At 36.1% G+C, this 24,311-nt stretch overlaps 1 protein-coding gene across 4 annotated transcripts in view; it reads right to left on the bottom strand.

The window, feature by feature from the left end:
• Positions 1–1,499: 1,499 nt before the first annotated feature.
• Positions 1,500–24,311, bottom strand: part of LOC136026631 (GTP-binding protein 1-like) — a 75,895-nt gene continuing 53,083 nt past the window's right edge. For 3 of the 4 annotated variants that reach the window (XM_065703354.1, XM_065703353.1, XM_065703355.1), the window contains exons 10-14: positions 22,732–22,867; positions 18,724–18,857; positions 14,019–14,138; positions 7,293–7,535; positions 1,500–1,798 (exon numbers count right to left, since the gene is read on the bottom strand). In XM_065703354.1, coding sequence (XP_065559426.1) covers positions 7,350–7,535; positions 14,019–14,138; positions 18,724–18,857; positions 22,732–22,867 — 576 coding nt within the window. In that variant the 3' untranslated portion in view covers positions 1,500–1,798; positions 7,293–7,349. The remainder of the gene's footprint in view (positions 1,799–7,292; positions 7,536–14,018; positions 14,139–18,723; positions 18,858–22,731; positions 22,868–24,311) is intronic. The other variant, XM_065703356.1, reaches the window with a different exon arrangement.

Consider the following 24,311-nt stretch of genomic DNA (forward strand, 5'->3'; position numbering starts at 1 on the left):
ATTCAATTCAAAATGGAAAAATAAGTCGATCAGCACACCAAATTTGTATATATATATATATATATATATATATATATATATATATATATATATATATATATATATATATATATATATATATATATATATATATATATATATATATATATATATATATCACTCACATGTAGGCTACTATATGGCATTTCTTCAGTGGCGTTTTCAGATTTTTTACGGGACATTAAGACACTAAAAATTTGAATGTACCAGTTATAGCTGGCCTCCCCTGCTACCTCTTGTCATGGTTGCAGTAGTAGCTGCTACCTAGTAAAGAGTGAACCACAGCCATTAGTAACCAAAAGTTGAAAAAAAAACTGCCTGGTCAGAAAGATTGCCATCTGACACTCAGTAATTAATCAATCAGCAACTTTAATAGATAATGTTTTTTCAACAATGCATTCCCTAGAAAATGAAGGGCTGATCTCCGACTTGTCGGATCAATTTCCAATTAGAGCACTGCTTCTCCTTCCCCAGATTTATAAACGACAAATCATTCACGATAAACTTATATTTCGATATACACCAGCAGAGCTAGACCTGCTCAAGGAAACAGTGAATACTACTTCGTAGGATTTTGCACTATCTGAAGCAGCTAATTTCAGAAATTTTGATAGGATACTTGACGAGTTATATCGTAATATCAAAAGTAAGTTTCTGATACATTATCGAAAAGCTCCGACTACTTGGTTTAAAAGGTTGACACCCATAGTCCCGTGGACAACAGGTGGAATCCTAATGTCAATAAAAAGAAAGCAAATCTCTGGGAGACTTCTAAGAAAAGACCAGGCAACGAAAAACTAGAAATATTTAAATTATACCGAGAGATGCTAAAATCACTGACACGCAAAGCTAAACTGATATATTTTATAGGAGACTTGTAAATTCTCAAAATAGTGTAAAGAAGGCACGGGCTTAATAAAACAGGTTACATGAAAATCAACAAAACCACAAATTCGATGATGAAATCAGCTGATGAAATTTTTACTGAGGAGGAAAAAAAACACGGAAGGTGTGCCTCCTTCTTCTGAAGATCAGTCTGAAACAGTTTCTTGGTTCTCCGTGCTCTAAATACCTATTAATTTTTTCCCATATCGATAAGAGTTGTCCTACAGTAATGGAACTTCCTACTTCGAGGTCCTATATGCCGACCACCTGACCGATATGTGCGATTCCTTGGACTTCTTCTGGATGAAAATCTAACATTCAAGCAGCATATTCAGATGGTAAGAGTCAAGGTTTTGAGAGGACTAAAAAAAAATCAGACAATTTTTTCCTTTTTCTATTATTCTGTCTTTTGTACTTCTCTCTTATTTATCCTTATCTATGTTACTGGTCATCTGCTTGGATATCTACTTTTCCATCTATGCTTTCGCCCATGCGTAATCTCCATCTGAGAGCAGCAAGAGTCCACCCATCCACCTCTTATGCTCCTGTGAGTTTGACATGTCTGTACTAGTCTATTTTTGATGTTAAATACTTTAATTTCAAAAATCCGAATAAAAGTCCAAAACTTCAAATGAGGAAAAGAAACTAATGACTTCTGCAAATTCTGCGACTTTAACTTCTACAACTTAAACTCATACGGCACTTCCAATTTTCTTTTTTCAGAATCATATGAAAATATTATATAATCATTCAAAACAGAGATAGTTCAACTTTCAAATCGCAGTTCGGTCATCAAAATACACATTTGAACTATTTGAAAAACAAGACGCACACTTGACTTCAGTGGGCTTCCAGCAGATACTTTTTGATGAACCTAAAAGAAACAAAAAGTATTAAAGACTGACATCAACCAATAAATCGGTTCTAGAGCCAAAAAAAAGCAGGCCATCCCCAAATGGAAAGTAGAAAGAAGAAAGTAGAACTCATTTGAAGAGGGCAAAAAGTGAAGCCTTTGCCCTTTGCCAAAAGAAGAAAAAAAGGGCAAAAGTGAGTAGATCTGGGGGAAGTGCATGCGAAGCAGTGTTAACCTCAGGCAGCTTTTCACTGCAGTGAGTTTTTGGTAGCAGTAGTGCATGCTACGGGAAGTGCACGCGAAGCAGTGTTAACCTCAGGCAGCTTTTCACTGCAGTGAGTTTTTGGTAGCAGTAGCAATGCACCTCTTTCGTTTAACTCCACTATGGTCTTGAAAGTCTTTTACTTGTATCACACGTTATCGAACTAGGGCAAATATTTGTGTATGGGCCACTATCGCCCTTTTAGACGTTCTCTAAGGCACTTTATTAAACAAATTTCGGCTATTTTTTTTTCTGGCGCTAATAGCATCAGTATCGAAAATACGAACTTTTCACGGTATAGTAGAAAGATGGACAGTTTACTTTTTACAATTATAATAATTGTTCCAAAAGAAATCAGGCTTTTTAATGACTCTAGAGAACTATTTTAAATTGACAGAGGTGGGCAGTCCGCTGTGTGGTGTGACGAACCAGAACAACTAATCACCATCTATTACCACAGTTGTGTGAAGGTACACAACAGGTTCCTGAAGTCAGGTGAGCATTCCTCATTACACGGTCAGTAGGCTTAGTGAATTTTATCTGTAGTTTTGATACGTCGATCAAGTATTGTCACCTGACAGGGGAATTGAGCTCGAACTTTTTGAGGGGGGAGGGAAGAGGTAAGGAGACTTCAACTTTTGTTGTAATGCGAGAAGGCACAACGAGTTTTTCCTGTCCTCACTAGGTTCTTTGGCTTCGTATTATGCAAATTACAAGCAAAGATTCTTGACAAAACATTCAAAGGTGAAAAATTGGCTTGGTGAGACCAATTTTTTTAAAGGCTTACATAAATACTAGAATATAGAACCGTTTGTCAAAACATTCATATAAACAGTTGAAATCTAATATGTTTTTATCGACGGCTGGAATCATGAAAGCCGCTCAAACCTCAGAATAATTCTTCACCGAATCTTATTTGATGACAAGCATAAACGAACAAGAGCTAAGAGCTCATATGGCACGTGTGACGAGGCGAGAAGAGCTAAGAGCCAAGAGATCATATGGTATGAGCTCTAACAAAATTCTATGAATCAATAGATTGATTTAAAAAGGAAAATAAGAGGCTTAATGCCGGTCAAGATTTAAAATAAGAGCTCTGAGTCACAAAGTCCTTCTAAATATCAAAATTCATTAAGATCCGATCATCCACTCGTAAGTTATAAATACCTAATTTTTTCTAATTTTTCCTCTCCCTTTTGCCCCCCAGATGGTCGAATCTGGGAAAACGACTTTATCAAGTCAAATTGTGCAGCTCCCTGACACGCCTACCAATTTTCATCGCCCTAGCACGTCCAGAAGCACCGAACTCGCCAAATCACTGAACCCTCCCCCCAACTCCCCCAAAGAGAGTGAATCCAGTACGATTCTGTCGATCACGTATCAAGCAGATTTGTTTATTCTATCCACTAAGCTTCCTCCCGATTCCTCCACTCCAAGTGTTTTTCCAAGATTTCCCCCTCCAACTCCCCCCTATGTCAAAAGATCTGGTCGGGATTTGAAATAAGAGCTCTGAGACATGAATTCCTTCTAAAAATCAAATTTCATTATGATCCGATCATCTATTCGTAAGATAAAAATACCCCAATTTTCATGTTTTCCAAGAATTCCGATTTCCACCTCCAACTCCCCCGAATGTCACAGGATCGGATTAGAACTTTAAAGCACAAGATCCTTCTAAATATCAAATTTCATGAAGATCTGGTCACCCTTTCGTAAGTTACAAATACCTCGATTTTCAAAATTACCCCCCCCCCCCCATTCCACTATAGAGAGCAGATCCGGTCCAGTTATGTCAGTCACGTCCGACAGGTTTCTATTCTTCCCCTCCAGTTTCATCCTGAGCTCACCGCTTTAAGTATTTTCTAAGATTTCCGGTCCCCCCAACTGCCCCCCCCCCAATTACGCTTGATCCGGTTGAGATTTAAAATAAGATATCTGAGTTACGAGGTCCTTCTAAATATGAAGTTTCATGAAGATCCGATCACTCCTTCGTAAGTTAAAAATACGTCATTTTTTCTTATTTTTCAGAATTACCCCCCCCCCCCAATTGAGCGGATTCGTTCCAATTATGTAAATCGCGTATGCAAGACTTCTGCTTATTTTTCCAACCAAGTTTCATCCCAATCCCTCCAATCTAAGCGTTTTCCATAATTTTAGGTTTCCCCACCCCAAACTTCCCCCAATGTCACCAGATCTGGTCAGTATTTAAAATAAGAGCTTTGAGACACGATATCCTTATAAATATCAAATTTCATGGAGATCCAATCACCCGTTCGTAAGCTGAAAATACCTCATTTTTTATAATTTTTCAGAATTAACCCCCCCCCCCAACTACCCAAAAGAGAGCGGATCCGTTCTGGTTATGCCAATCATGTATCTAGGACTAGTGTTTTTTTCCCACCAAGTTTCATCTCGATCCCTCCACTCTAAGTGTTTTCCAAGTTTTAGGTTTCCCCCCCCCCAATGTCACCAGATCCGGTCGGGATTTAAAATAAGAGCTCTAAGACACGATATTCTTCTAAACATCAAATTTCATTGAGATCCGATCACCCGTTCGTAAGTTAAAAATACCTCATTTTTTCTAATTTTTAAGAATTAATCCCCCCCCAACTACCCCAAAGAGAGCGAATCAGTTCCGATTATGTCAATCATGTATCTGGGACTTGCGCTTATTTTTCCCATCAAATTTCATCCCGATCCCTCCACTCTCAGTGTTTTCCAAGATTTTAGGTTCCCCCCCCCCCTCCAACTCCCCCCAATGCCATCAGATCCGGTCGGGATTTAAAATAAGAGCTCTGAGACACAATATCATTCCAAACATCAAATTTCATTAAGATCCAATCACCCGCTCATAAGTTAAAAATACTTCATTTTTTCTATTTTTTCCGAATTAACCGGCCCCCCCCACCCCAGATTGTCAAATCGGGAAAACGACTATTTTTAATTAAATCTCGTCTGGTCCCTGATACGCTTGCCAAATTTCATCGTCCTAGCTTACCTGGAAGTGCCTAAAGTAGCAAAACCGGGACCGACAGACAGACAGACAGACCGTCATAATTGGCGATTTCTATATGTCACTTCATTAATACCAAGTGCAATAAAAACCGTGTGATATATTCTTTAATGAAGATGCGGTAAGAATATTTCCCTCTGTCAACAAAGGATGCTATCACATCCCCTCCCTCACTTAAAAAACCTGTCCCTAAAAGTTGAAGCTTTATCTTCCAGCCAATAAACACAATAATTACCATATCTATAACTTTTGATATTCTCATTGTTTCTAATACGTTTTCAGAGAATATTTGTTATTTAGTAGTTATTTATTATTCAAACTAGTACCCAATCTCATTGGATGACAAACATAAAAAGATTTATATAATAATAAAGAGTGAGGATCAGTCAAAAATTTTTCCCTCCTTAAAAATTAATCCTTAAAAAAAATCTTCTCTCTCTGGCAAAAAATTCCCAAAAGCTGAAAGCTGCACCTCCATCCAACAGCGGAGGGACAAAAGACTCACCGTAGACATAGAAAAGTACGTTATTTTTCCGTTTTGGACAAAAAAATAAAAATCAGAATCTTTTTCGAAATAAGATGTTGAAGATACCTCTTTTTTGTATCTTTATCTTAAAAAAAAAAAAAAAAAAAAAAAAAAATAAAAAAAATGTTGCAACCCCTGAAGATGATCAACAATATATATATCGTGTTACCGTTCGTGGACTTGAGAACGTTAGTTTTCATAGGGATTTTTGAGATTCCAATATTGAGAAACGTGTGAATTTTGATGTCCTTGGTAGCTTAAGGAACATCAGCACTTGACAGAAATAGTCTCATAAATGGGCACACCAATTAAAAACCTTCAGTGTATTATCTATCTTCAACCGATCTTATAGTCACATCATTCAAATATGCCAGTATCTTTATCTCTATGAGTCCCTTTTTTCCCAAAAAGCAGTCTCTGCAAACTGAAATGTCCTGGTGTCGCTCTATGTAAAAATAAATGAAAAAAGCACTATTAGTGTCTCTTTGGTAATCATTCTAGGCTGTTCTAAACACTAGAGACCCAATGCTGAAATTAACTCACGAGGAGCTTTCTAGGTGCTTTAAGGAAGTCACCAATTGGCTGCACATTTTCAGCATGAAAAATGCTGTCTTCCCAGTGGGTAAGGTTTGGGCTATTTGGTGTTTAAAGAGTGCAATTAACGTCACTCGAGTAAAGGTCAATACGAACAGTTAGGCTAGCCATATTGATGTCTGAAACTTAAAAGAAAAAACAAATGAAAAAATCTCAATATTCAAAAACAAAACAAATCAGTAATTTTGTATTTTATTTGTCTTAGTGCCGCTGGACCAAGCTTAGCTCAATTAAGTGATTTTAACCATTAAAACTGTGTCCGGAATACATCCCTGTATACCCTGATTCACTCAAGAAAAAAAGTGATACTAAGATACTAAGGGGAAAGTATTTTTCAAACTCCAGAGATCAATTCCAAGGGCATGTCCAGAATTTCGCTGGGGGGAGGGGGGTTAGGGTTGTATTCTGTACAAAAGACTCGAGTGGGGTTCAAACCTGGTAACCCCTCTGGAAACAGCCTTGGTCAAATCTCCCCTTCAATTGGCATCCCTGGTAAGTGCAAAGGCTGGAAGATCTTATTCTAATTATGGGCTACTTATAATACATTGCAATATGTTTTACGAACGAAAAACTAGAATCCAACACAAAATAAAAATGTCTACGTCTGTAGAAAGGTTTATATAAAAAATATATTATGAAATAGCTTAAGCCACTTTAAGTAACTTGTAATCCTCGAAGGAGTCTATTATGCTGTAACTAAATAAGGCTGATGAGGTGCAGTTTTAAAGCAGAGATAATCAATCAAACAGGTTTTACTATCAAGCAAAGAAGTCCGATGCCCATTTTACCGATATAATTAAAATTATGTTCTCCTTCTCGTTATTTACCAACTCTCTTGAAAAGTTGGCATATCTAGAGGATAACTATATCGTTGGCAATTGGTAATCACGGCATGCAAGCAAGAACATATCCAGGATTTTTTAGGCGGAAAAAAAAGGGGGGAGTACAAAAAAAGAAAAACACGTCAAAAATTAGTTTATATTCATTTCTGTTATGTTTTTGCGAGTCGGCCAAACACTTCGAGGGAAGGGGAGGGGTAAAACCCCCTAACCCCACCCGTGGATTGCATGCAAGGCACATACAATACGATAATATCGCATTACGAACTTTAAATATTTACCTAATGAATTTAGTATTCGGGTCAACCATACCCTTATTCCAACTGCATATCGAAAATCTAAAGCTGCCCTGCTGGACTATCTTGTGGGGGAGTACTGGCAGGTGCGTTAGATGGATAGGTCCGCGTTTCTCCTCCTTTGCTCCGACTATTCCTTCGAGTACGTTTCTTATATGGCTTCTGAGGCTGAGTTTCAGAGTTTTCTCCATTCACGCTTGGGGTCGAACCATTTGCTTCACTCTGACGCTAGAAGAAGAAGAGAAAATAAAACAACTATTTTATGAACCTTACCACCAGGGTTGTCATGAATATCTAGACAAATCGTTAAAAGTCATTAGCAAACGGTCTAAAATCGCAAGACTACAGGTAGATCACTATATTGGATCGCATATTGATTTAAGTTTTTATAAAAGCTAGTGATCTAATTTTTTGTGTTTTAACTCTTCACTGTTTCATTGTTGTAGTTTGAAATAAGAGTACTGGATAAACTTTGCCACAACTTCTGGCCGGAAAACCAAACTAATCCGAAACAGAATCAAATCCGACTTTTTTTTTTTTTCTGGCAAAACAAAATTTTGTGGTCCGGAAAATCAACCAAATATTCTCCCCTTATTTTTGTCAGCAAAACAAAATTTTGCAGGCCCAAATACCAAATCTATCATTCCTGATCAAAAAAAAAATAAAAAAATTAACAAATATTCGTCGTTTCTTTACCGACAATAAAAAAAATATTTTGCCAGCCGAAAAACTATATTTTTCATCGCTGATACTAATAATATATATATATATATATATATATATATATATATATATATATATATATATATATATATATATATATATATATATATATATATATATATATATATATATATATATATATGTATATACTAGCTGTTGGGGTGGCGCGAAGCGCCACCCCAACACCTAGTTGGTGGGGCGCTTCGCGCCCCCCCAAGCCCCCCCGCGCGCGTAAGTCGTTACGCGCCATATTAGTTACGCGCCATTGTAGTTGTGTCCCTGTGTCCCACCTGTGAATATAGATAGATTTATATATGTGTTTCAAACTACGTAAATATTGCGAATATACAACATTCTTGTCTGTCCATATACAAAGCCGTATGTACTAATAATGACGTCATATGCAAACGCTCTTTTTACAAACAAACAAACATGCATACACACAACTCGTTTTTATATAGATAGATAGATAGATAGATACAATACAAATTAACTACGTAAAACTTGTGAATATACAACAGTCTTCGCTGTCCCATTGTCTGTGCGTATAAATAGATTGTCAGGTTTACCGACCCTCAAAGATGCAACATACAATTGTACATTGGTAAAGCAATCTGTATTAAGATCTATACCGCATTTTTCTAGTGATTTCCCTTGAGCTTTGTTGATGGTGGTTGCAAATGCTAATCGAATTGGGAATTGCAATCTTTTAAATTGAAAAAGCAGATCCGTTGGAATCATGGGAATGCGAGGAATAAGAACAGCCTCACCCTCATAAGGCCCTGTCAAGATTGTGGCCTCTATTAGGTTTTCCATTGTTTTTTTTTTACGGCAAGTCGCGTGCCATTGCAAAGCTTTGGTGGGTTGATATTTCTTAAAAGTATTATTGGTACGCCTATTTTTAGTTGTAGCACGTGTGGTGGAAACCCTGAAGGATCTATGGAATTTAAAAATTCAGATGGATAATTAACCGCTTCATTTGGTTCCAAAATACAAATTAACTGCGTAAAACTTGCGAATATACAACATTCTTCGCTGTCCAATTGTCGCTCTATATAAATAGATTGTCAGGTTTACCGACCCTCGAACATGCAACGTACAATTGTCCATGGGAAAAACAATCAGTATTAAGATCTATACCACATTTTTCTAATGATTGACCTTGAGCTTTGTTAATGGTGATTGCAAATGCTAATCGAATTGGGAATTGCAATCTTTTAAATTGAAAAGGCAGATCCGTTGGAATCATGGGAATGCGAGGAATAAGAACAGCCTCACCCTCAAAAGGCCCTGTCAAGATTGTGGCCTCTATTAGGTTTTCCATTGTTGTTTTTACGGCAAGTCGAGTGCCATTGCAAAGCTTTGGTGGGTTTATATTTCTTAAAAGTATTATTGGTACGCCTATTTTTAGTTGTAGCACGTGTGGTGGAAACCCTGAAAGATCTATGGAATTTAAAAATTCAGATGGATAATTAACTGCTTCATTTGGTTCCAAAACTGTGTCGACTGACTTGTAAAGGACTGCCTGGTCTCGAATCTTGGTCAAAACAATATTGTTGATTTCGTGGACGTCTATATTTTTGGGTGCGAGAATCGCTCTTTCACTTAGCCATTTATTATTTTTATAATTTTTTAGAATATTCGGAAATACTTTTTCAATCAATTCACGTCCTGAAATTGAGTCTACTGGGAGCTTTCGGTTTCCCATTGCCAACAATTGATCTGAAAATGTTTGACCAGAGTCATCGTTTTGCAATCGGACACGCATATTTGTAGTTAATTTTAATGTTTTTACGTGTGCCCATAAATTAGAATTTTTCAGGCAAGCATTCATTTCGTCTGCAGATGTTGATCTAGGTATTATAGGTAATGTTTGCCTGAAATCTCCCGCAAGCAATATTAATGTGCTGCCAAAGGGTTTCGACTTCCCTCGCAAATCTTTCAAGCATTGATCCAGAGCCTCGAGCGATTTTTTGTGTGCCATTGTGCACTCATCCCAAATAATAAGTTTGCATTGCTGCAATACTTTACCCATCCCAGATGATTTGGAAATATTGCACGTGGGAGTTTCTGTAGAATGCAAGTTCAGAGGCAATTTCAAAGCGGAATGAGCAGTTCTTCCACCAGGCAGCAATGTTGCGGCTATTCCGGTACACATGTCGAAACAGCAGCGATACGGTTAGGTGAAGGCATTCCCAAATCCTGAAGAGGTTTGTTTGCCATACGTACGCACAAATCTTCTATAACAACTAAAGTGTAGTTATAAATTTCTGATGTAAAATCAAAAGTCATATCTGACGTCTCTAACTGTTTTCGATGGAGTATATCTTCGGACATTTTTGACTTATATTTTTCCCATAACTCTGTAGGAGCTGATGGAGAGCAAGTTGTTAAAATGATGCCAAACAATGCACGAATTTGACTTGGGGTTGACGTTTCGCACGCGTCATTGATGCAGTTATCCCAGTGTTGGTCATTCTCCAATAAATTCAGAGCTTGGCATGCACTACTGTAAGTGTTATGTATAGTACCATTTACAGTCCTCAAATACTCAAAGGATGTCGGACCGGGTACATTCACCAAAAGCAGGCGTAGAAAGAAGCATTCATGTTGATTGGGGTGAACGGTGTAGAGTCTTCCTATCGTGGTATCTTTGAAGATGGTAGGTTGGCCGTCGACTGACTTACCCTGTTTTCGACGTTCAAATACTTTATTTTTAGTATTCCACGTGTAATACGAAGGCACTTCAGTATACAGCAGTTTTTTTGCAAAAGAATCATTTTTGCAAAGCGAAAAAAAAGTTGTTAATGTTGTATCCGGTGGATTCAGGACTCTTTGTTGCACGTTGGTTTCCGTGAAATAAACACGTTGACCATTCTGTAAATGTACCGCTAAGTGAACAACAGCTGGACTACGTTCATGTATCGGAAATGAAAGAATTCGCCAAACAGCTTCATTACTGCTTATGTATCTTCCAGCCTGATATTGTACGATTTCATCGAAATCTTTGATTTCGGGCTCCAAGCCAAAAATTGCCATGTCACTGCCTTTGTTGACGTATTTACATATGTATTTGATTGCCTTTACGGAGTTACAGTATTCAACGTTTATGTGTGCATTAAATGTTTTTGATAATAATGGGGAATATGGAACAACCCACTGGTTATCTACTTCGATGGTGGTACCGTTACGCTTCTTTATTATTGCTGTTTTACCGCCATCTTCAGTAGATCTTCTTCTATATTGTGGGTAACCATCATTGCCAGTAATTGTGTTTGATACTAAAAGTCGAGGATATTGCTTTGTGCACCTTCCTTTGGCCATGCATGGTGAATTTTCGTTCAGTGCACCGCAAGGTCCATGTATCATATTTTTTACAATAATATCATGTAACCCCTTATCGACATTTTTATCAGATATTTCAGCGGAAATCACATCATCAATTTCGTTCGAAGTAATTTTTTTATGTAGCCAGATTAGTATATGTGCGTGTGGCAAACCTCGTTTTTGCCATTCCACTGAGTACATCCAGCATCGCACTGACCCAAATACTTCAAGTTTTACAATGTAGTTTATCAGTGATTTCAACTTTTGCCGGAAGACACGGGCCGTAATGTCATGCCTATGAACCGCCGATTGTCCTTGAAGTAAAAGCTGCAGTATCTCGTCCCAAGATTGATTACATGTAAATGTAATAAATAAATCTGGACGACCATAGAGACGAACATACGCAATAGCATCTTGAGCATATTCATGCATATGACGGGGACTGCCAGCATATGACAAAGGTAAAATTGTTAATCTTCCAACGTTTGTGGTATTACCGTCATTTATAACTGCATCTCGCAAATGAATGTATTGTACAGAGCGGAGCTTGGTCTGATTCAGGCGGATATATAGCAAACGTTCTGATTAAATTTTAGCATACATATCAACGACGAATTGGTGAAACAATTCACGGCATTTTAAAATATAATTTTCTTCATCCTGCCGAATCATTAGTCTATAGGAATAATAATGCATTGCACTGCATTTCTTATTCATTTCTTTGTTAGTGGCTGGATTCATCAATTTAATATTAAAGTGATAGCCGTCGGCTCCATCCCAAAAAATGATAGGATATTGTAGGGCATCGTAGCATCGATGAGTTTCAGCAATTCTTAACAACTGAGCGTTTCGCTTATGAAGAATAATATCTCGAGGTAAAAACTGATCACCGACCATAACGATTGCCACTTCATCGATAGTTGGAGCATTGTATCTACGCACATGTTGGCCAGGAGGCGTTTTGTCAGCGGAAATAACAATTTTATGCGTATCAGTAGGCATCAAATCGATGGCTGTTTTGAACAGACGCACTAAATTATTATTTTCGTGGAAAAGATGTTGCAATTGGGAAACGATTGTCCTTTCAACGTTGGGAGAAATTTCGCAACGTGTATTCAATTCAGAATTTCTATCACTGATTAAGTACAATTGTAAAAATTTATGATTCTCGCCTGAGAATGGTAGAAGGGACCCTGCTCTATGATAAATTTGCCCTTTTACTTTGAAAGTAGACATAAATTGATCTGAATTTTCGATTTGGGCTCCAAACGACGTCATTTGGAAACATGAGTTGTATTTTCTGATTTTTGACAAAAAACGCTTAGATTCTGACGTAGTTCCAGTAAGGAAAGTCTTCAATGGCTCTGGTGGTGCAGCCAATAGAGGAAGTTTAACTATTCCTGAGGCGCAACACATTCCCATTGTTTCACCATTGAATTTCAAGGCCTTGCAATAGGGACAAATTTTAGACATTGTCCCGATTTGAACACATCTACTCAAACTATAATCATCGACTGGGTTGTACCTGAATGCCAGGCGATAACTTTCAGGTTGCTCTGATTCCTCGGCACGCTTTCTTTTCTTACTTTCTCTATCAGCAGCAAGCCTGATTTCTTGCTGTTCTTGTGATTCCTCGGCACGCTTTCTTTTCTTACTTTATCTATCAGCAGCAAGCCTGATTTCTTGCTGTTCTTGTAATTCCTCGGCACGCCTTCTTTTTTCACTTTCTCTTTTAGCAGCAAGTCTGCTTCCGCGTTGCTCTGGTAGTTCCTCGGCACGCTTTCTGTTCTTTCTTTCTCTATCAGCCTCAAGCCTGTTTCCTTGCTGTTCTTTTGATTCCTCGGCACGCTTTCTGTTCTTTCTTTCTCTATCAGCCTCAAGCCTGTTTCCTTGCTGTTCTTTTGATTCCTCGGCACGCCTTCTTTTTTCACTTTCTCTTTTAGCAGCAAGTCTGCTTTCGCGTTGCTCTGGTAGTTCCTCGGCACGCTTTCTTTTCTGACTTTCTCTATCAGCAGCAAGTTTTTTGGCATAGACTCTTTAAGCATCTTCATCGGCTTTTGCCATTGTAAGTTCATCAGTCATTGTAAACTTAAACATTAATAGATTTCTACGTGAACATATGTCTTAAATATCTTGAATGACATCACCGTCAAAGCAAAAATGACGACAACTAATTTCATGACGTCAGTCAACACAGAAACATGACGTCACCTGATCCACAGACAGACACACAGACAGACAACTTATTTTTATATATATAGATATATTGATTTTGCCCAGACGTCAATTGAGTTTGCAAACTTTTGTTGTTGTACAGGTTGCGATTCGTTAATCCAGTTTTATAAACTGCTTTCATGAATTTCTTTGTTCCACTGATATCTCTCAACCGTGTTTTAAAAATTCGGTTTGTCAGTGGAAAAGGCATCTTATTGGTAGATGGAGACGTGGGGAGAAATACCAAGAGAAGAAGAAGAAAAGAGAAAGAATGAGGGAGTAAGTAAGAGAGAGAGAAAATGAGTGAGTCAGCGAGAGAGAGAGAGAGAGAGAGAGAGAGAGAGAGAGAGAGAGAGAGAGAGAGAGAGAGAGAGAGAGAGAGAGAGAGAGAGAGAGAGAGAGAGAGAGAGAGAGAGAGAGAGAGGGAGAGAGAGAGAGAGAGCGTACCTGGTTATGTTGTTGATACTTTTGGGACTTCTGTCTTCCTGACTGATGGCCACCTGATGCAGCATAAGGAACTGTTTTAGTGACTTCCCCAACTGCTTTTGTTCTTCCTTCTCTAAATACCTAGAAATGTGTCAAACTAAAAATTTCTTACAACTTGAAATAGCTGCACAGACATTCCCTGATGTAGTGCAGCAGTTCCGAAAATTTTTACAAGAAATCTGGCAAGAACATTTTAGCAGAAACACGGTAAATAACCAAACAATTTTGCAACTCAGCATTAAAACGGAACGTTGCGGATGTTGAAGTAACTATTTAGTCTTTATACCCTCTTCTCCCCTCCACAAGTTCCCTCTGAAATAACTTTGCTTGTTTACAATCTTTAAGACTAGTTGATATCTGAGTTGTATGCTCGATGCAAAAACACGGTAAAAAAGAAAAAAAATGAAAGAATAGAAACAGCAAGTGGAATAAAAACACTCAAATGCTCTAAAGAAAGTAGGAACACTTAATGCCCTCATGCGAAAACATACTAAAAAGAAAAATGCAAGAGTAGAAACAGGAAGTAGAATTACTTAGAAAGGAAATAAAAAAACCACTTAAATGCCCTAAAGTGAAAACATGGTAAAAAGAAAAATGAAAGAGCAGAAAAAAAACAATTAAATACAAGAAACAGATCCTGTCATCAAATCAACTTTCTTGGACCGGGCGGACATGGACCGAAGACCTAGTCCTTGGATCTCATTTTGGTGCATTTTTGTTGCCAAGTAAAATTACTGCTTTCCTAGATTTATAATTGTTCGTGTTCAGGGACTCAAGAAAAGGAAAAAATATTGAAATCTGAAACATTTTTACCGTATTAGGTATCCTGAAACGGAGTTTTCTGAAACTAGCAATATTTCAAGTGATTTCCTCTACAAACGAATAATCTGCTTCTAGTCTACTAGATAGTATAAACAAGAATTATAACAATGTCTCAGAAAACAAAAATATCCCTTCGAGACACAAGATAGAAAACCAGTATTTTTTTTACAGAAAAATCTCTAGAAAGGTCATATAGAAATCCCGAAGTGATTGTGTCTGGTTGACAGACGCAATCGGACATCTACTAGTTAGGGTCCTTACATCTTTGTCGTCAGCTACCTAAAGGAATTGTCGGGTATCGATCAAACTCGGCAAGATTTAAAGGCTGTATCCTAGTGGTGCCTTCTGGGGATCACAACGTAACCCAGCCTCTGAGGAGGACAAGCAAAGGGGAGAATCTCAAGATCCCAATTATTAAGACATAAAATAATATAGATTTTCAGATTTTACCCAAACTTGGTATGAAGTACAAGTAAGTGCCCTTTGCTTTTTGAACATCGATGCCTGATCAATATCTAGTCCCACATCAATGGGAGGAGGGTTTTTAAATTTTTGTCGTCAGAATACCTATCAAAAGACCTGTCAGGTCTTGCCCAAACTTGGTGGTTAGCAAAAATGAGTGTCCTTGTTGCGTCACTTGGGGTCCTCATACACTATTTGACCTCTATTGTGGGAAGAGGGGGGGGGGTTACCACAATTGTTCTCATCCAGATATCTACCAGAAAGCGTAAACTGTCATCATAAAAAAATTATTGGAAAGTAAGAGCGAGTTTCTTAGTTACGCCTTTATTACGTTTATACGCCTTCCAATAATTTAAAAATTATTGGAAAGTAAGAGCGAGTTTCTTTAGTTACGCCTCCCGTTTCTTTCTGAGGGAAAGAAACGGGAAAGATCCACAAATTTTTAACATACTGATAAATGGTTATTACATATAAACTAAACTTCATAAAGAGTGTCCCAGTAATTTTTTTAGGAGGGAAAGTTTATACCCATTCTCACCTTTGTAAAGAGAGGGGTTTCCTAGATTCCTGCCATGAATTGTCGGATTTCGATCAGACTTTTAAAAACTAAGAACAAGTGTATTGATTAAGCCTTTTGATTGAACGGGAAGAATTTACCATCTGTGTGGAGGTAATAAACACGTGTCATTAGAGCGTCTACCATAAAAGCGATCAATTACCTTGAATAAAATTCTATGAAAAGTAAACGAAGTGTTTTAGTTAGGTCTTTTGGGCATCGAGGCCAAACATTGGTAAGACATAAAAGCAAGACAAAAAGTGGCCTTTTGGAATTCGGACCTCATTTAGCCTAAGGAGGAGGGGGCCTAAGTTCTTGTTATCAAGAAATCTACTAGAACACATTTTGGGATCTGAATGAAACCTAAGGTTAGGTAAGAGCAGATATTCTACTGATGTCTATACGACTTCCAGTCTAATCATACACGTGCAGAGAATAGAGGAAGGATCTCAATTCCTATAAACGGGACATCTACCAGAACAAGCTATTGGATTTCAACAGAAGGTGATAGGTAATGAACTAATTTCGACGTTGTGAGATCCGAAACGAATAAGGCCTTTGTAGGGAGATATAGGTCATAAAATTATAGCAGTTAGGACTTATACCATTACAGGGTTCAGCCAAATTAGGGAGGAAGTAAGGACAATTGCACCAGTTATGCTGCTAGGGAGATGTGACCAAAAGAACCTCTATGGGACGAGGAGGATATCACATTATTTTAATATCAACCAGAGCAAGTAGTTAAGTCTCGATCCAATTTGTAAAAAAACAAGAGGCTGCTTCCTCCTTGCGACATTTAAGGATCCAGGACCTATGGCGAATGGTTGTTTGGGGTAACACTTTTTGAAATCAGAAGATCTACCACAATGATCGCGGAATTTCGATTCAACTTGGTGCAATGTGGGAGCTAATCATCACGTTAGGTTTTCAAGGCCTGGACCAGATTCGAACTGTGTATAGGAAGGTGGTCTCTGAATTCTTGCTATAAACTAGAATTACTTCTGAGTGCAACTGAGATTGATTAGAAACAACTGCCATTATTCTTCTTTGGCCCATAAGAAATCCCCTAATCATAAGTCATTGGGGGAAAAGAGTCTTTAAACTAAATCAGAATACGTAACTGGACCCCAATCGCTACTTAGTCAGGAGTACCAACTAATCTCCTAGTTATGTTCTAGGAGAATCAAATTTGGATTCTGCAGGGAAGAAGGAGGAGGGTTTCAAAATTACTACCATCAGCACAAGTACCAGAAGAAAGAGTCAAACCCCGTCTTAACTTGATGGGAAGTAAAAATAAGGCTCGTAAAAATACCTCTCTAGAGTCAGGACCTGATCCAACCTCTGTTGGGAGGAGGCGGGGCTTATCAGCTGAATTACCCAGCGGGCTAGCGGACTTTAGCAGATCCAATTCACACTTAGAGTAAGTTTTCTGCAGGCAGGGCTTTGATCTGATCAATCTTTGAGGGGAGGGCGATGCCATTGTCAAGCATATTCCTTAGATCTCAGTTCAGATGTATAAATTAGTAGTGAGGATTTTAGTTACGTCTTTATGGGGCTTGCATCCAATCTGATAAGCTCATCTCCAAGCATCTCTTCTTTATAGAGGGCAAACAGAACACAATCTGTTATTGATTTACTATATTACTTTGAGAAAAGGAAGGCCAAAACAGTTTTTTTTCACTTTGCAGTAAAATTTTGATTTATTTTATTTATCCCTTTATTCCGCAATGGAATGAGCAGAAAAAAGATTCTTAATAGACGATAATTTGCACAATTAAGATTGTCAATAGACTTATACTTCAGTTAGAACAGTCACAAATTCTAGATTGTTGTCAACACATAAAACGTGGTAACGACTTTAAAAACAGATTGGAGTCAGTGACTAGCTGCACCAACAACAATGAAGCTCGCAAGGTAGGCCTAAATAAAACCAAAATATTTTGTAACCAAAATACAACTTATCAAAGTTACGCAAAGCGGAACAATTGGGAAACGATAATTAATCCGTAGCGTGTAATATTTTCTTTACACTATTTGTACTGCTTTCTCTAAAAATCCCCTTGTTACCCTTCCGAGAAGGAAAACTTCCTCTGAAAGTTCCGATCGATCCCCGAGTAACAGGACAAAACATGCATAATTTCCTATGCGGGCATATAAAATAATATTCTATACTTTCTGTTTAATCACATTGCTCACGTCAATTTATTCCCCTGTTATTTAAAATGCTTTTACTTCCTAAAATCTATCAGTTCAAGATTCGATTCTCTTGTTTTATACTTTGAAAAGTGGAAATGAATACACCCTCTAGGTCTGCAAATAGGACAAAATGAAACATTGAAGAGCAAGAAGGTAGACATACAGTGAATATAATTTCCTGAATGAAAGAGAATTCATTAAAAAAGAAAATAAGCCTTGTTACTTTTTAAAATGATATTCGTATAACTAGATAATTTAAATTGGTTGTCGTTTGTTTGTGGAATTTGGTAGAGGGAGATCTGCTCTAGGAATGATTTAAAAACACAAAACTACGCATAAAATTTCGCCTCCTTTTAATGAAATATACTAACTACATACAATCTCTAATGAGATACATCCACTTACCACTGAGCAAAAAAAAAAAAAAAAGCAGATGCTGTCTTACAAGCATCGAAGAACCAAACAACTGATCTCACTAAAGGTCTCGACTTTTAAGCGAAACTGACCAGATCTAACGTTCTCATATTTGCATTATGTCTTGGTTTTCAGATTCACCACTGGATGATAAGTGGTACCAATACCGCAGAAAATAAATAATAGATTATGTGTTAAGTAAAATAGAGTAATTACAATTTTCTGTCCAGGGCGTAGGTACTCAGGGTTTTTGATAAATCGGAAGCGAAGCGTGGCTCGATCCCCCGTCCGTAAACAGTCTTGAGACATCTCCAAGATTGTTGCCGTCTGTCTCACACTGCCACAATGAACTGAAATATATATTTATATATATGAAAATCAACAATAAATACTAAAAGATAAATAAATAATCAAAGACGATAATAAAAGATTTTATACCAAGCGATAAATAAAGACACAAGTCTAATTTTTCTTAGAACAAAAATGCTTGCAAATATCAATATAAGCTTTTCCCATTCACAAATTACACGAAATAAGCCAAGAGCTCAATAATTGTAATTATAACTGAGCTGGTATAAACATTAAGGTAGGTTATAGGCAAATTTCCGTCGATACTCGGAAATAAACCTTGTCAGAAACGCCAGGGATGTATTTTCTATTGAACTTAGTAGCCCTTCACTATTGTTTAATTATTTTTTAAATTCTTGTATTAATTAATTAATAATTCTTAAATTATTTTCATGAACCACTGCACCCTCTACTTTATTTTGATAAACATAAAATTTCAACAACTGCAAAGTGATTATAGCTGTTAGATTAATTATTTGTAATTCGGCACCCTAAAATTTTTGCGCCCGTGGTAAGTGCCTCGGATATTAAAGTACCGCTGGACATTAAATCTGCAGGTTCCTATGGGGGCCCATAGGCTAAGGCTTATAACCGAGCAAACACAAATAACGGAATACCCGCATATATCACCAGAACAGTGCCTTTGTACAATAGTGTTGAAGGAAAGATACATCTCTGTGCTGAATTCAATGTGGTTTGAGGAATTCAACTTTTAGGGAATGTTGAACTAAATCAGAAGACCCTACACATAGACATATTTTGAAAACGGCGCATCTACAATGTTTCAGAAGCAGCTGAGGGTGTTAAGTGGAAACTTTCACGGTATGTTGAACTGAATCAAAGGAAACTTGGTGCAACTGAATTGCTGAAAGGACATATCTGCAAGCTAAATGTATATTAAACTTTTCCCCTTTGAAAACATTCATAAATTCAAACTTGATCATTTACACTGAATATGCTTCTCCTGAATATGCTTTTCTACTCTCGTGCGTCACTCACTAGCTTAACAACAGAGGACTCAGTTTCATCCTACTCAAAATACCACTTTTTTTAGAGCCGAATTATCTACGAGTGGTATTAGCCCAAGTTACCTATTTGTTTTGGCCTTCATTAACGGCCAAGAATAAATCAAGGTGATACAAGTTGATTAACGGGGCTACGGAGCGTTTGAAAAAGAGCTTTTAACTCGTTTTGAGCAGTGGAACAATTTTGCTCAAAGACTATAGCATCAAAATGCACAACCCGTGATCATTTTTTTGGATTTCTATAGGTTGTTACAATAGTCAAGCGCCTGTACGTCCTCCCAAAAGGAAATCTAAATCGTCTCGTCTTTCTTAGTGTAATTTTGCTTGTATTTATAGTCTAGTTAATGTAAGATATTTATCAGCAAGTTTTTGGTCCTTGTACGTGTTTCATGTAAATTAGCCTTGGGGAATTTACCAGAAATTTATAGTTGTTACAAATTACTTGATTGAATGTCTGTCCTTACTTACGAAATATTTAAATCTGATTAAGGAATGGTGGTATGGATAACACTCGGACAAAGCCTTTTTTCCACATTTTGTGGAAGGACTGAAGCACTGACATCGGACAAGAAGCATATAGATGGCTCTTGTCCCAATGAAAAAAGTGGTATCAGCTTTGTTTTCTGATTGCGTTTTTGATCATTAGCTTCTAGCAGTTTTGGGGAGCGCGTACAACAAGATCAGGAGCCACTCACCACAGTAACAAATGAGCTCTCGGCCATTCTGTATATTCCAGATAGAATGGTAATTTGAGAGACGAAGTTAATAGCCTTTTATCTTCCTCCTAGTGAAAGGAATGTTATTTGTTAGCAATAATTATCAATATATAATTGATCACTACTAGTCAATAATTTTGTTAGCGTAAATAATTTAATCATTGTATCAACAACATAAAAATAAAGACAAGAAATAAGTGGAAAGTGGTGAAAACAGAAAAAAGGGATAAATAGGACAGAAATAGGAAAACACGAAAAAACAGGAAGCAGAATTTTCACAAGGAACTCACTCTCACTCTACATCTTGATTAAGGAACAAACTACTGGCTTATCTTCGATATTTCAAGAGAAGTTAGGGAGGGATATGAAATCGAAACATTCAGATTGTTGAGTGGGATGTTAAACTCTAAGACACTATGTGCATCCCACTTGCTAATGATTGTAGCTGCAACATCTCAACGACGGCAAAGATTAGCAAGTTGAATGCATAAAAAAAAAAACTCCTTTTGAGGGTTTCCATGGCAAAACTTTTTGTTAAGGAACATTCACAAATAAAATTTACAATAAAATAATTTTTCTTTTATTAATTATTTTCATAATTCATTTTCATTTATATTTAATAAAATAATTGAAATGCATTTATATTATTTCACTGCACTGTCAGAATATAAAAATTAGTATAATTACTTTAATATAACATCAGGTTATTTCTGCTTTGGTTTTCAAGAGAAGACACTCCTTGAACTAACGTAGATAATATGTTTTATCACTTCCGATACAAGTTAAAGATTTCTAGTAAATACTAGATTTCTATACTAGAAATAATAATCAATACTAAAAATACTAGATTTCTAGTAAAGATTTCTACAAATTGAATATTTCTAGTAAATATACCAAACATCAAAAACCAGAAGAACAATAGGGAATTTCTTTTGGTAAGACAGTGGAATTCTAATTTAAATAAATATTTCGGCCCTATGTTCAAGGGCAGTCCTCAGCAAAAAAATAAATATATAATTCTTAATATAATCTATATATATATATATATATATATATATATATATATATATATATATATATATATATATATATATATATATATATATATATATATATATATATATATATATATATATATATATATATAATATATATATATATAATTCCATTTTGTAATTTACGTGATATGAATGTATGTTGTTGTAAGTTTTTTTTCTTTTATATATTTATGTTTTGCTAAGGATGGCCCTTGGACATAGGACCGAAATATTCATTTAAATTAAAATTACAATCTCTTACAAAAATAACTCCCTATTGTTCTTTTGGTTTTCGATGTTTGTGATGGAAATGAAGTGTGGTTTTCTTCGCTATTTAAGTAAATATACCCATACGTACAAAAACATATTATACTCTATCAATATTTGGAATATGTAAAGAGATGTTGAAATGTGACTGAAGTTAGTATATTATAGTTGAATGAATCACACAACAATCACATGAAGCTCAAAGACGTTATAGTGTGACCTTCAGTTTAACCTTGAATACCCACTGTCAATGGTACGCAGATGGTCTTTTAAAAATGAAATTACTAGGTCCTCCTGGTTCCGTAATCTAGCAACAAGTGGTTTATATAATTCGTTTTAATTTAACTTTGTTTAATTTAACTTAGAATCGTTTTATTATCTCAAAACCACTTTTATTTAACAAAAAGTTTGATACTTAAAAATAGAGCTGATTTTTGAATTTTTTCTATTTAACTGAAAATCATTTTAATTTAATAAAAATAATTTTAATTTAACTCGAAATTTAATTTTTGGAGGACTGACTTGACCTTCAAATTTTCCACTAAACTCAAAAGCTCAAAAAAAGAAAACAGAGGAAGTCTGCAAAGATTTTTTGCGATATTAAAAATTGTGAATTTATTTATCTCAAAATTTTGATATTGGGCAAACAAATTGACTTTCCAAGTGCGTTTACATTCAGAAGTAATTTTTGCATCGAAATTATGCCGTTAGCCAATATGAAATTTGCCTTCCTATTGAACTCAATATTTGATTTTGAGCGAGCCAGCGGACTTTTTATCTATTAACAATGTTTATATTGGTAAATTCCACTTTTGTATAAAGCCAAATTACCCATTGCCTGGTAGCGAACTTGAATGGTCGTAGGATGGTGCAACACGAGGATCTCTCCTTCAAACTCCCAGCAAGCCACTGGATTCAATGAGGGGGCAACCATGACCATCCCCTTACGCAGGAGAGACTTCTTCACCTTAAATAAAAACCAAAGATAAAATGGCACTAATTTAAATGATGACGAAGGCAACACTGTCTTTTCATCATAAAAAATACAAGAAGAAAAACGAGATTTTTTTCTGAAGGCAGTAAACAAAATGCAATATACAACATAAGCGGATAATTTGGCTATATAATAAACAGCCACCCTCAGCGAAATATATTGTAAAACAAAGAAAATAAACTACCTAAGGCACAAACTCGCTGAAGAAAATATAAGAAGAAATTATAAGAAAAAGAAAAATAATCATAATAAGAAGGAGCTATAATAAACTATAAGAAAAAAGAAATATAAGAAGAAAAACGTAACATAAGCGGATAAACTATAAAAAGAAGAAGAAATATAAGAAGAAGAAAATATAAGAAGAAAAACTTAGCATAGGTCCCTCCACCTGAGATGAGCTCAAATTTCCATAACAGACGTCATTCACTGGCTGAAAATTACGTTCGTTATTTGTTTATCTTTTTTTTCCGTTTTTTCTTCAGGTGAAGATATATACATAAATATGTACATATATATATATATATATATATATATATATATATATATATATATATATATATATATATATATATATATATATATATATATATATATATATATATATATACACATTATTCGATTCGATTGATGCTTCGATTTGATTCAATTGATGCTTCGATTCGATATATGCTTCGATTTGATTCAGTTAACGCTTCACTTCGATTCGATTAAAGCTTCAATTCGATTTGATTCGATTGATTTTTCGATTCGATATATGCTTTGATTTGATTCAGTTAACGCTTCGATTCGATTCAATTAAAGCTTCGATTCGATCCAATTGATACTTCGATTCGATTTGATTGATGCTTTGATTCGATTCAATTGATGCAGATGTATAGAAATGTATCCAATATAGAAATACTGTCTATGAAGTAATACTGTCTATAAACTGTCCAATATATACTTCTGTCTATGAAGTAGGCCAAAGTATGGTTAAGACATTAACAATTATTGTTGAACATTGTTAAAACATTGTTGAAATTGTGATGTATTGTGAAATGTGAAGAAAAATAGAAAAACAAAGGACGTTAAGCTTAAATAAAGAAAAGAAAACAAAGGGCTTCTTGTCAGGATCAGAGACAAATTTACTTTCCAATTTTTTTATTCAGTTTGAAGCAGAAAAAGAATAAACGTTCATTCAATCTAGGAGTCTTTTTGGAATTTTTCTTTAGCTTTTTCTTCAGGAGAGTTGAAGCCTAAGACATGCGTCGTGGCAGTGTATCCGCAATGCTTATCACATTTAGTTTATGAAGAGGTCGTTTTTTAATTACAATTTTTTTACTTCTCTTACTGTGCTAAAAAGAGGCAACTATTTAACGATATTTGATGCCTTGGTATTACATTTTTAACTCTATGGCTTACTTCCTTAAAGACATTC

Source organism: Artemia franciscana, chromosome 4 (genome assembly GCF_032884065.1).
Source record: "Artemia franciscana chromosome 4, ASM3288406v1, whole genome shotgun sequence".
NCBI lineage: Eukaryota > Metazoa > Arthropoda > Branchiopoda > Anostraca > Artemiidae > Artemia > Artemia franciscana.